General features: G+C 41.6%; 2 protein-coding genes across 3 annotated transcripts in view; one reads left to right on the forward strand and one right to left on the reverse strand.

Moving 5' to 3' along the window:
• The window catches only part of LOC137041285 (protein phosphatase 1 regulatory subunit 29), a 129041-nt gene that overhangs the window by 37776 nt on the left and 76643 nt on the right, over positions 1–14622 (reverse strand). The gene's annotated exons all lie outside the window — the stretch shown is intronic.
• LOC137048939 (mucin-2-like) lies at positions 845–11799 on the forward strand. Its single transcript, XM_067427298.1, has 6 exons — positions 845–973; positions 1110–1168; positions 3157–6171; positions 6333–7425; positions 11221–11474; positions 11778–11799. The coding sequence occupies exons 1-6, from the start codon at positions 845–847 to the stop codon at positions 11797–11799; spliced, it is 4572 nt and encodes a 1523-aa protein (XP_067283399.1).

The following is a 14622-nucleotide window of genomic DNA, read 5'->3' on the forward strand; positions in this document are numbered from 1 at the left end:
TGCTCGCATCAAATTCAAGGCACTAGTTCTTGCCTACAAAACAACCACTGGCTCTGCACCAATATACCTAAACTCACTTGTTCAGACTTACAAACCCTCCAGAAGCTTGCGTTCTGCGAGCGAGCGGCGCCTCGTGGTTCCATCCCAAAGAGGCATGAAATCGATCTCACGGACATTTTCCTGGACCGTTCCCACCTGGTGGAATGACCTGCCGATCTCAATTTGTGCTGCCGAGTCTGTAGCCATTTTTAAAAAACATCTTAAGACACATCTTTTCCATTTGCACTTGACCAATACAGAATAGCACTTACTGATCACCACAGCAACGACCAAAAAGCGAACCACTCCTGGATCATATCTACGTCTCTCATCCGGATTTGTGCCTTCAGGGTATGTTACATAGTTATCATAACTATCAAAATCCAGTGTTCTGTATTTTGCGTACGTGAGTTTTTGTTGTAGATGGCTATTGCTGCGCGTTTAGCTAGAATGCCATACAAAACCAACCCATTGGGCCACTGAATCTGCATTAACGACAACAGCTGGGGCAACAGCCTTAGTCCTAATGGGTTGTTATCATAGCTATCAAAATCCAGTGTTCGGCATTTTGCGTACGTGAGTTTTTGTTGTAGATGTCTATTTAAAAAAAAAAAAAAAAAAAAAAAAAAAAATTGTGTACTGTGCTAATTAATTGAGATTTCTTAAAGCTCTTACAGGTTGTTGGCCTTGTCTGTTTCGTTGCTTCTATTACTCTCCCCTTTTTTGTAAGTCGCTTTTTAAAAGCGTCTGCTAAATGATTAAATGTAAATGTAAATGTGCAGCTGGAGGACCGCTAGATCGGGGGATGCACGATGGCGCTCCACCTCTTCTGAGGTACTGGAGTCTGGACCGTAACACTGCGATGGACATATTCCCGCAATGGGAACATGCCTCATCCCCGAACGCAGCCTCAGCGTGCTGTGCGCCCAGACACGTGAGACAACGAACGTGCCCGTCAAGCGGAGACAGAAATCGACCGCACCCAGAAACACACGGTTTGAATGACATCTTGAAAAAGACGCAGGGTCAAACCGTGTTGCGCTTTTGTGAATGGAAAGCTGCTCTTTTAGTGTGCTGAAGCGCTCAGGGAGATGACCGCGGCTCTACACAGTTCGTACTGCAAGCCTGTGTGAGCTCTCAGTGATGTGTGTGTGTATGTGTAACGCCCAGCGAACTAACAGTTTTGGATGGGAAACGCTCAGCGAACCAACAAGCTCTTTTTGATCACTGATCAGACGGTCTCTCACTGACGCGCCGTATCACCCGCACTGGCAGACTCTCAAACACACGAACACTTGACTCGTAGTCAGACACTCTTCATAGAAACCGTAAACACTGCTCGGCTCCGAAGTAGAAAAAGCGATGATCTACCATTCCACTTCCTGTTTTATACCCGCGCCGTGGGGCGGTGCGTGGAATGCGTGGATGATGGATCGCATGCCAAATTTCATTGGCTCGTTGTTAGATGCTCGAAGTAGGATTGGTCTCTAAAGTAAGATCCCATTCGTCGGTTCAGTTCTGATGTACGTCGAACGTGACCGACTGAAAGGGAACATGAATAATATCACAGTCCTCTGAGGTTTTTTAAAGGTTTTCAGGAATACTGACCTGATTGGTCAGGGTTTACATCAGTGACTCTACATTATCCCTTACATACACTACCATTAAAATGTTTGGGGTCAGTAAGATAAAAATAAAAAATAAAAATTACATTCAGTAAGGACACATTAAATTGATCAGACGTGACAGCAAAGACACTTGCAATTTTATAAAAATATATAAATATAAAATCCAAAAACAGGTATAATTACATATTTAAATATATTGCAATTAAAAAAGTTAATATTTTGTCAAATATTTAGCTATTTAACCATTTATACTGAATTTATGATCAAATAATTGCATCTGGTCAGTGAAAAAAAAAAAACTTACAGACACCAAACTTTTAAACAGTAATGTATTTGACAATAGAATAATGTGATTGTCCATTTAGAATCAAGTGGAGTTTTTTTATTATTTTTTTGCATTAAAACTTTCAAATGAAAGACAGGATGAAGGCGAGTTAAAGAAGAAATAAATCTTTTGGGGCAGATTGTTATCTGAACAGAATGAAAGAGAATGAGGGAGGGTGATTAAAACAGAGTGAGAAAGAGGAGAAGAATGATTAAAAGAGAGAGAGTGGTTGAGATTTGTGAACGTGTGTGGGTGGGAGATGAGAAGTCTGTAAGCTGTATTTTCTGTCTGACTGGAGATGACAGAAAGAGAAATGCTCCTCACTACCCTGAGGCCACACTCACCAACCAGAGCGACACAGCAGAGGTCAAAGTTATTGCCAGCCTTATCGGATCAAAGCACGGTGGCAAACCTGAACACTGATATAGGAAAGAGAATGTTCTTCAGACAAAAAAACAACAACAAACACAACTAGGGTTTGTGGCTGATTTAGAAAAGCCTAAATACAAAGGCTTGACTTTGTCTGGTCAGGTACCCCCATAGACAACAGCAGGGACCCTTTGATCAGTGTTATATTAAAAATGTGTATTTTACGCCTGTGTATTTAAAAAAAAAAAGACAAAAAAAAGATACACAATCAGGGTACAACAGGTAGAAAGCAGTATACATGTACAGCAACACTAAACTCACAACAACACATTTTATAATAAGTAATTTAAAAACATGTAAAAACAAATAATTTCAGGAATAAAATAGTTTAGATCTATTAGATTTAAACAAAGGGAATGTAAAAAACTGCCTTCATTCTAGGTTTCAGATCATACTTACTATATTTATTGAAAATACAATACAATTGCATACAATTTATGAATCAATCAATCAAATCAATCAATTATTTCCACTAGCAATGTCAGTGTATTGATATGACTGTATTGATATTGTCTATATTGGTTCAATAGGTTGTCTTGTAAGGTTATGTGTGTGTCTGTGTGTGTGTGTGTGTGTGTGTGTGTGTGTGTGTGTGTGTGTGTGTGTGTGTGTGTGTGTGTGTGTGTGTGTGTGTGTGTGTGTGTGTGTGTGTGTGTGTGTGTGTGTGTGTGTGTGTGTGTGTGTGTGTGTGTGTGTATGTGCCAACGACCAACCAACCAACAACCACATACCCAGCCAACGACCAACCAACCAACCAACCAACCAACCAACCAACAACCACATACCTAGCCAACCAACCAAACAACCAACCAACAACCGCATACCCAACCAACGACCAACCAACCAACCAACCAACAACCACATACCCAGCCAACGACCAACCAACCAACCAACCAACCAACAACCACATACCCAGCCAACAACCACATACCCAGCCTACAACCAACAACAACAACCACATACCCAGCCAACGACCAACCAACCAACCAACCAACAACAACCACATACCCAGCCAACGACCAACCAACCAACCAACAACAACCACATACCCAGCCAACGACCAACCAACCAACCAACCAGCCAACCAACCAAACAACCAACCAACCAACCAACCACCAAATACCCAGCCAACGACCAACCAACCAACCAACAACCACATACCCAGCCAACAACCAACCAACCAACCAGCCAACCAACCAACCAACCAACAACCACATACCCAGCCATTGACCAACCAACCAGTCAACCAACAACAACCACATACCCAGCCAACTACCAACCAAACAGCCAACCAACAACAACCACATACCCAGCCAACGACCAACCAACCAACCAGCCAATCAACAACAACCACATACCCAGCCAACGACCAAACAACCAACCAGCCAATCAACAACAACCACATACCCAGCCAACGACCAACCAACCAGCCAACCAACCAACAACCACATACCCAGCCAACAACCAGCCAACCAACCAACAACCACATACCCAGCCAGCAACCAGCCAACCAACCAACAACCACATACCCAGCCAACAACCAACAACCACATACCCAGCCATCAACCAACCAACCAGCAACCACATACCCAGCCAACAACCAACCAACCAACAACCACATACCCAGCCAACGATCAACCAACCAACAACCACATACCCAGCCAACAACCACATACCCAGCCACGACCAACCAACCAACCAGCCAACAACAACCACATACCCAGCCAACGACCAACCAACCAACCAGCCAACCACATACCCAGCCAACGACCAAACAACCAACCAACCAATCAACAACAACCACATACCCAGCCAACTACCAACCAACCAACCAACCAACCAACCAACAACCACATACCCAGCCAACTACCAACCAACCAACCAACAACCACATACCCAGCCAACAACCAGCCAACCAACAACCACATACCCAGCCAACGACCAACCAACCAACAACAACCACATACCCAGCCAACAACCAACCAACCAACAACCACATACCCAGCCAACAACCAACCAACCAACAACCACATACCCAGCCAACAACCAACCAACCAACAACCACATACCCAGCCAACGACCAACCAACCAACCAACCAACCAGCCAACCAACAACCACATACCCAGCCAACTCTCAACCAACCAACCAACAACCACATACCCAGCCAACAACCAACCAACAAACAACCACATACCCAGCAAACAACCAGCCAACCAACAACCACATACCCAGCCAACGACAAACCAACCAACAACAACCACATACCCAGCCAACGACCAACCAACCAAGCAACCAACCAACAACCACATACCCAGCCAACAACCAACCAACCAACAACCACATACCCAGCCAACAACCAACCAACCAACAACCACATACCCAGCCAACGACCAACCAACCAACCAGCCAACCAACCAACCAACAACCACATACCCAGCCAACAACCAACCAGCCAATCAACAACAACCACATGTATACGCAGCCAACGACCAACCGACCAACCAACAACCACATACCCAGCCAACAACCAACCAACAAACAACCACATACCCAGCAAACAACCAACCAACCAACAACCACATACCCAGCCAACGACCAACCAACCAACCAACCAGCCAACCAACAACCACATACCCAGCCAACGACCAACCAACCAACAACAACCACATACCCAGCCAACGACCAACCAACCAGCCAACCAACAACAACCACATACCCAGCCAACGATCAACCAACCACCAACAACCACATACCCAGCCAACGACCAACCAACCAACCAACAACCACATACCCAGCCAACGACCAACCAACCAACCAGCCAATCAACAACAACCACATACCCAGCCAACGACCAACCGACCAACCAACCAACAACCACATACCCAGCCAACAACCAACCAACAACCACATACCCAGCCAACGACCAACCAACCAACAACAACCACATACCCAGCCAATGACCAACCAACCAGCCAACCAACAACAACCACATACCCAGCCAACGACCAACCAACCAACCGACCAACCAACAACCACATACCCAGCCAACAACCAACCAACCAACCAACCAACCAACCAACCAACCACATACCTAGCCAACGACCAACCAACCAACCAGCCAACCAACAACCACATACCCAGCCAACGACCAACCAACCAACCAACAACAACAACCACATACCCAGCCAACCACCAACCAACCAGCCAACCAACCAACCAACCAACAACCACATACCCAGCCAACGACCAACCAACAACAACCACATACCCAGCCAACGACCAACCAACCAACCAGCCAACCAACAACAACCACATACCCAGCCAACGACCAACCAACCAACAACAATCACATATCAAGCCAACGACCAACCAACCAACAACCACATACCCAGCCAACGACCAACCAACCAACAACCACATACCCAGCCAACGACCAACCAACCAACCAGCCAATCAACAACAACCACATACCTAGCCGACGACCTACCAACAAACCAACCAGCCAACCAACAACCAACCAACCAGCCAACCAACCAACAACCACATACCCAGCCAACGACCAACCAACCAACCAACCAACAACCACATATCCAGCCAACAACCAACCAACAACCACATACCCAGCCAACAACCAACCAACCAACCAACAACCACATACCCAGCCAACGACCAACCAACCAACCAACCAACGACCAACCAACCAACCAACAACCACATACCCAGCCATCAACCAACCAACCAGCAACCACGTACCCAGCCAACAACCACATACCCAGCCAACGACCAACCAACCAACAACCACCATACCCAGCCAACGACCAACCAACCAACAACCACATACTCAACCAATGACCAACCAAACAACAACAACCACATAGCCAGCCAATGACCAACCAACCAACAACCACAGACCCAGCCAACCAACCAGCCAATCAACAACAACCACATACCCAGCTGACGACCAACCAACCAACCAACCAACCAACCAACCAACCAACCAACCAACCAGCCAACCAACAACCACATACCCAGCCAACAACCAACCAACCAACCAACCAACCAGCCAACCAACAACCACATACCCAGCCAACAACCAACCAACCTGCCAACCAACCAACAACCACATACCCAGCCAACGACCAACCAACCTGCCAACCAACCAACAACCACATACCCAGCCAACGACCAACCAACCAACAACCACATACCCAGCCAACAACCAACCAACCAGCCAATCAACAACAACCACATACCTAGCCGACGACCAACCAACCAACCAACCAACCAACCAACCAACCAGCCAACCAACAACCAACCAACCAGCCAGCCAACCAACCAACAACCACATACCCAGCCAACGACCAACCAACCAACCAACCAACAACCACATATCCAGCCAACAACCAACCAACAACCACATATCCAGCCAACAACCAACCAACCAACCAACAACCACATACCCAGCCAACGACCAACCAACCAACCAACCAACCAACAACCACATACCCAGCCATCAACCAACCAACCAGCAACCACGTACCCAGCCAACAACCCACCAACCAACAACCACATACCCAGCCAACGACCAACCAACCAACAACCACCATACCCAGCCAACGACCAACCAACCAGCCAACCAACAACCACATACTCAACCACTGACCAACCAAACAACAACAACCACATACCCAGCCAACGACCGACCAACCAACCAACCAACCAACAACCACAGACCCAGCCAACCAACCAGCCAATCAACAACAACCACATACCCAGCCGACGACCGACCAACCAACCAACCAACCAACCAACCAACCAACCAACCAACCAACCAACCAGCCAACCAGCCAACCAGCCAACCAACAACCACAAACCCAGCCAACAACCAACCAACCTGCCAACCAACCAACAACCACATACCCAGCCAACGACCAACCAACCAACAACCACATACCCAGCCAACAACCAACCAACCAACCAACCAACCAACAACCACATACCCAGCCAACGACCAACCAACAACCAACCAACCAACCAACCAACCACATACCCAGCCAACGACCAACAACCATCCATCCATCCATCCATCCATCCATCCATCCATCCATCCATCCATCCATCCATCCATCCATCCAATTTTATTCAACAAGGTTGCATTATATTGAACAAAAAGTAAGAAAGTTATTTGTAAAATAATAATAATAATAATACAGCTCTTTTGAACATTCTATTTATGAAATAATTTTGGTAGACCCCCTGCATTACAGCTGGGGGGGGGGGGGAGAGTAAACTAAGTTCAAAGTTCAATATTCATAACCTTCTTTTTAGTGGAGAAAGTTTCACGTTCGATTGGACAGGCCTTCTAAATTTAGTACACAGAAATACTGTGCATCTAAATGCATCTGTAGCATCTCTGAGCCGAAAGCCCAGTGAGCTGAACTTGAGCTTGATTCAGAGTGCATGAAAACAGCTTGCTGCATGTTTCTGCGCTGTACTCTCATATCATTGAATTGTTTTGTCTCTTTTATTCAGGGGTGATGGTAGAAAACCTGCTAATAAACTAGGGCACTGACTGTCTTCAGGCATAGAGGAGAAAATGAAGAAAAGAGAGCAGAGAGAGAGTGGGGAAGAAAGAAAGAGGGAAAGGGGGCTAGAACAGAGAAACTGAACAAGAGAATATAATGGAACTTAAGGTGAACTACGTAGAGTTTATTAAAGGAAGGCTTTAGTGAGACATCAAACATAAGGACTGAAACTGTTACGTGCACTTCTACTGACTAAATGTCAGAGATTATACAACACAGCACAGATTTTTAATGAAACAATTATCTACAATCTACAGTCATTTCCACATCCATCAGTTTCTTTGTTTGGGGGGGGGGGGGGGGGGGGGTGAAATGCTGTTTCATGCATACTGAGCTTTTTACACTATTAAAGACTTGGATATCTTTAACCCATCCTAAACATAGACAAAGTTTCAAAAACTAATGTTGGATGTTTGATGGAGTATTTCTGTGTCAAAAATACTCCTTCCGGTTTCTCACAAGTTTCGGAGAGTTTTTTTTCGAGTATGGCTTGGCTTGACGTTAATAGAACGGAAGGTCCTTGTATGGGCTGTACGGGCTCTTCTCCCGGTAGGGTGCGCGCGCGTGTGACTAGAGCGAAATGCACGCCCATAAACACTCCAGCCGCGCTCCACTTTATTCCTATGGGTGACATCAAGCGACTTCAACGCTTCAGCACAGCAAGTCACTGCCGTCAGGACTTCACCAAATCATACCAAAGAAGTGTGTTTTTCGACGGCGCGGTCCCAGCGATAAAGGTTCGGTCCTGCTTTGGAAGCAGCCGGTGAGTAAAACTGCTTCAAATGCCTGTGCTGTTGGCTACCGTCACGTGAGTAAACGACACGATCGCGTGCTTCATCATTCAAATGCGCTAACGGTTACTCCATTGCTGTTCTTTGTATAACGTTACACTAGTCTGACGTGCAAAACCGCTTTGCCTGCTACTGCTTTTAGGTTTAGTCGCATACAATAGTCCATAAACCGAATCAGTCCTCATAAACTGCGAGTAAAGACACACAAATGTTGACAGGCCACTAAATACAGTAAAAACCACAGAGACGGACGTCCTGCTGTTGCTGTTTCTCCTGTTCAATTTATTTCAGCCTCCCAATGATTCTGAATCATATATCTATTAGCTGAGCTCTATAGCCATGGGGTTCCTCCAGGCGCTCGTTTTTTTCCGGAAAGACTCTGTACAGCCTATATTTCTTTTATAAATATAATAAAACTAAAGACTTTTTGGAGATATGAAGGATGCAATACTACTCTATAGGTACTCAAGATTTACATGAGATTGACGGAAACTGAGTGTTTCACCCCCCTTTAAACATGTCCAAAACAGCAAATTTAAAATCACTTTGGTTAAATAACTATCCTCCATTATTGCTGCTTATAAGATTGTACAATATGAGCAAAAGCCAAGAAAGACGTTCTTTGATGTCAGACTGTCCCTTGTGAAAGTGTGCTCAATTGTTTAGAATGTGTAATTGTAGTATACTTCAAATCACAAAAGTAGTGTACTTAAAATACGTATGTTTTACAAGAAATTCTACTTTTGTTCCTTCCGAAAATTGATTCTACATAAAATTATTTTCAGTGAAGTTCACTTTTTTTGGTGTGTTGACATACTAACAGGCAAAGTAACTGATTATAATTTTAACTCTAGTGTGTAACTCAATGTTATATTTATTTAATTTATTTTAAGTGCGTAAAATGTTATCTTTATAGCAAATGTGTGAATATATATTTAATATGTGATAAACAAATTTCACCATGTCAGTACATTCTGTTGTTCCCTTTATTTTAAAAAATGATGAAATTACATATGAAGATGCAATTGAGTCCTACTTAAATGGTATTTAATATTTAATATTGCACAATGGTTATAATGTACATCTTATAACATTTTAAATCAAATTTGGTGTCATGTCTGTGTGAAAACCTTATTGACATGCAAATCTGAAATGGTGGAGGAGGCAAGTGATAAAAACATGAAGTGAGTACTAACTAACAAGATATTTACATTTTAAATCAAACATGCTAGCATCAACAGCTGAACTATCTTATCATATAGATGCGCTCTTATTAGTTCTTTAATAGACTTTTAAGGGTGCAATTGAATACCTTATTAAGGTAGATAAGCGATATATATATATATATACATACACTGATCAGGCATAACAATATGACCATTATGACCATTCCTAATATTGTGTTGGTCCCCCTTTTGCTGCCAAAACACCCCTGAGCCGTCGTGGCATAGACTCCACTAGACCCGTGAAGGTGTGCTGTTGTATCTGGCACCAAGATGTTGGCAGCAGATCCCTTAAGTCCTGTAAGTTGCGAGATGGCCTTCATGGATCAGACTTGTTTGTTCAGCACATCCCACAGATGCTCGATTGGATTGAGATCTGAGGAATTTGGAGGACAAGTCAACACCTCAAACTCTTTGTTGTGCTCCTCAAACCGTTCCTGAGCCATTTTTGCTTTGTGGCAGGGCGCATTATCCTGCTGAAAGAGGCCACAGCCACCAGGGAATACTGTTTCTATGAAAGGTTGTACATGGTTAGGTGCTTAGGTAGGTGGTATGTGTCACAATAACATTCACACATGGATGGCAGGACCCAAGGTTTCCCAGCAGAACATTGCCCAAAGCATCACACTGCCTCCGCTGGCTTGCCTTCCTCCCAAAGAGCATCCTGCTGCTACAGTGCATCTGGAAATTATTCACAGCACTTCAATTTTTCCACATTTTGTTATGTTACAGCCTTATTCCAAAATGGATTAAATTAATTATATTTGTCCTCAATTCTACAAACAATACCCCATAATGACAATGCGAAAAAAGTTTTTTTTTGAAATCTTTGCAAATGTATTAAAAAGAAAAAACAGAAAAAACGATCAAACACTGTAAAAAAAATTCAGGTCTAATTGAAAATTTAAGTGACTGATCACATCTACTTTTTTAGTTGGCCGAATTGAATTTCGTGAATTAAATTGCATTAATTCAAAGAATTTCAATTCGGCCAACTGAAAAATGTATCAATTCAGAGAATTTTAATTCAGCAAACTGAAATATTTAGATAAAAATTTTCAATTGGAGCCATTTTTTTTTTTACAGTGTAAGTATGCAGAGCCTTTGCTCAATACTATAATAATCATCTGTTCGATCAGACCACAGGCCAGCCTTCATACCCAAAACTGTAGCTCTTGTGGGGTGGTCCCGGTCTGCAGGGATCAGTGTCTATCAAAGTGGTTCAAAAAAGGAACAGCATGCACGTGGGGAGCAAAGGCTGGCCCATGTGGTCCAACCAAACAGACAAGCTGAAGCTCAAACAGCTCAAGAAGTTAATGCTGATTCTGATAGAAAGGGGTCAGAATACACAAAAACAGTGGGCACATGAGCATCAGAACTGGACCATGGAGCAATGGAAGAATGTAGCCTTAACAGGGGAATACATGGCACCAGGATTCATTATGGGAAGAAGGTAAGCTGGTGGGGGGCAGTGTGATGCTTTAGGAAATGTTCTGCTGGGAAACCTTGGGTTTTGCTATCCATGTGGATGTTACTTTGACACACACCAACTACCTAAGCATTATTGCAGTACAAACGGTATTCCCTGGTGGCTTTTAGCAGGATAATGTGCCCTGCAAAAATGGTTCAGGAATGGTTTGAGGAGCACAACAACAAGTTTGAGGTGTGGACTTGTCCTCCAAATACCCCAATATTAGGATGGTGGTCATGATGATATTCATGATCAGTATATGCATTTCTTTGTGATACTGTGCAGGACTCTGGACCAAAATGCCTGACACTGTCCAAACTTCAGGGGATGGTTGCATAAACTGCTAAGGCTTTTCTTACATGTTTGTCACTCATCAGTTATTTTTCTTTAAGAATGTTCATAACTTTTTTTAGGTCTGAGGCTAAGATTCTTCGCAAAGGCATTTAATTGAAACAAAAGCAATCATACAGTGCACAAACAGTTTGATTTTCAGTCTCTCGTCAAAGTAGGCCAGTGAAGAATGTGTCAGGAAGAGGACAGGAAAGGAGGACAGTGTAAAAAGGGAACATAAAAAGGAAAAGAAGGGAGAATGTAAGAGCAGGAAGAGCTATAAGCAGAAAAGAGAGCAGATGAGTGATGAGTAACACAACCGATGCCGTTCAGCACAAGCAATGACAACAGGCTGCTCTGATTGGGATGTTGGCATTGTGCACAAACAGTCATGGGCTGAATTACAGAAAATCATGCCTGGCCTGGCCTAGAAAATAGAGAAATCATTTTCTGCGGTAATTTTTGATGACTACTGTAAAGCAATGTTTCTGTTGTCCTGATTTGACCTGATTAGAGCTATTAGATCACATGCACACACACACACCTCTGGACAGGCCTGGTTGGTGGCAACATGCAGCCTAAAAGTGTGCACAACTGCCATTTAGCACGAGAACAAAGATAAGACATGTGAAGTGAAAGATCAACAGATGCTGGATCATAATTCATCTTACAATATGTCTCTTGTTCCCTATGAAAGGAATAATAAAATACATTATGAATAAAAATGATCCAGATGGTGATCAACTTTTGACAATTTCAACATTGCACAGAATAAGAACAGTACTCTTGTCAATATTCTCGTTCTGGTGCCTTAATCAAGTTGGATTCCAATAATACCAAATTATGGCTAAACTTTAAAAAATTTAAATCAGTGAAACTTCTGTCATCATTTAATCATAAATCGTTCAGGGATTTTTTTTATTCTCTTTTTTCTTGCTATGGGACAGAAAATACTTTATATATAAATAAAGATTAAAAGACAAAAGCACTATAAAATGGCATAAAATAATCTTTTTATGTTCTATATTCTAGGTTTTTTAGAAATTATACAAGAATGCTTTTTGAGAAAAAGTTGCCCATCCTTCATAGAGAAGCATTATGAAAAGTTTGATGTCAGTTACGTTAAAAGTACTTCAAATGTCTATACAATATATACAACTGTATATATGTAAGTTTACAAATATATTTATACAACCCCAAATCATAAAAATTGTGACATATTGTAAAATGCAATACAATCAAGAATATGTGTTTTGTTAATTCTCTTTCAATTTTATTTAACTGACAAAAGTAAAAATAAAAAAAATAAAAAAATAATAAAAAGATTTTCAATGATTTCACAGACCAACTTAACTGTATTTTGTAAATATAAACACATTTAGATTTTAAAGGCTGCAACACACTCCAAAAAAGCTGGGACAGAGGCCAAATGAAAGGGAAAGGCTTATCGAATAACCAAGTTAAAAGACTTTTGAATCAGTCATTAAAAAGTGTAATTAAAGGGAAAGATGATGTGACAGTGGCATGCATCTGTAGCAATTGAAATGTGTTTATATTTACAAAATACAATTAAGTAGTTCAGTGAAAAAAATTGAAAAATTTTGTCAGTTAAGGTTGAAAGAGAATTAGCAAATCACAGATTCCTCATTTTATTGCATTTTACAAAATGTCCCAAATTTTCTTGATTTGGGGTTGTAATTTAAATATATGCATAAAAATATCCAACATGCATAATAATATTCAAATATTGAAGAATGCGATAAAATCCTTCTAAATGACATAAGAACAATTTGATGGTGATATTTCTCCATATAAGACTGCCTTGGAATATTGCTGATGTGGCATACACGATTTATATACATCTTCTAGTGACTTTTAAATCTAGAAGGGTTCAGCTCAATGTGACAAAATTTACATTATGTAAAAACTATTTCTTTCAATAACCCACCAATAGAAAAATATAAACTAAATAAATCCAAAGTCATAGTTGTGTGGCCAGTAATTCACATTACATTGTCTTAGTCATTCACATATTTTACAATTCAGATCTCTTAGTTCTTTTTTGTTCGTTTTTTTTTTTTTTTTTTTTTTACAAGAAACCTAAAGGAAAAAAAAGGCTTTTTATGACATATATTTTATTATATTTTCAAAAAAACAACAACAACAACCTAATAATAATCTTTTGTATTTAATTCCTGAACAGCTTTTAAAATGTATAAAGGAGACAAAAAAAATCAAAAATAAAGGAGTGCCAGGAATTCCTACGTCACACACACACAAGATCTGCTGCAAGGAGATGCCGTTTACGAATGCACACCCATAATGCACTAGCATACGGGTGGGCCAGACTGACAGCTTGCCAATCCTGTCAGATCCAGGGGAATACATAATTTTTTTTTAAATAAAACAAATTTCTAATGTTTAACAGGTCTTTAAAAAATATTTTAAATGTGATTTATTTTGTAATGTTTTAAAACTCTATTCTAATATTAATTTGAATACACTAGTTAATCTCTTCACTTACATCAAACCAGTAATGTTATGTTCTTCTTCACGCAAATATCTGGATTCGATTCCAACTAGCTGTGCCCTTTTTATGGTATTACAGAAATGGCAAAACTGCTATCTATGACGCATGATTAAGAAAGAAACACGTCTTGACGAAGATGACAGGACGCCATGACACTTTTGTCGTTTGAAAGTGAACTAACAGATAATTAGGATTATGTTGATATTATCAACAATCAATTCAATTTCAAATCAAAAACCAATCAGACTCTGACTTGTTTAGAACAGACAT

Source organism: Pseudorasbora parva, chromosome 2, assembly GCF_024679245.1.
Source record: "Pseudorasbora parva isolate DD20220531a chromosome 2, ASM2467924v1, whole genome shotgun sequence".
Classification (NCBI taxonomy): domain Eukaryota; kingdom Metazoa; phylum Chordata; class Actinopteri; order Cypriniformes; family Gobionidae; genus Pseudorasbora; species Pseudorasbora parva.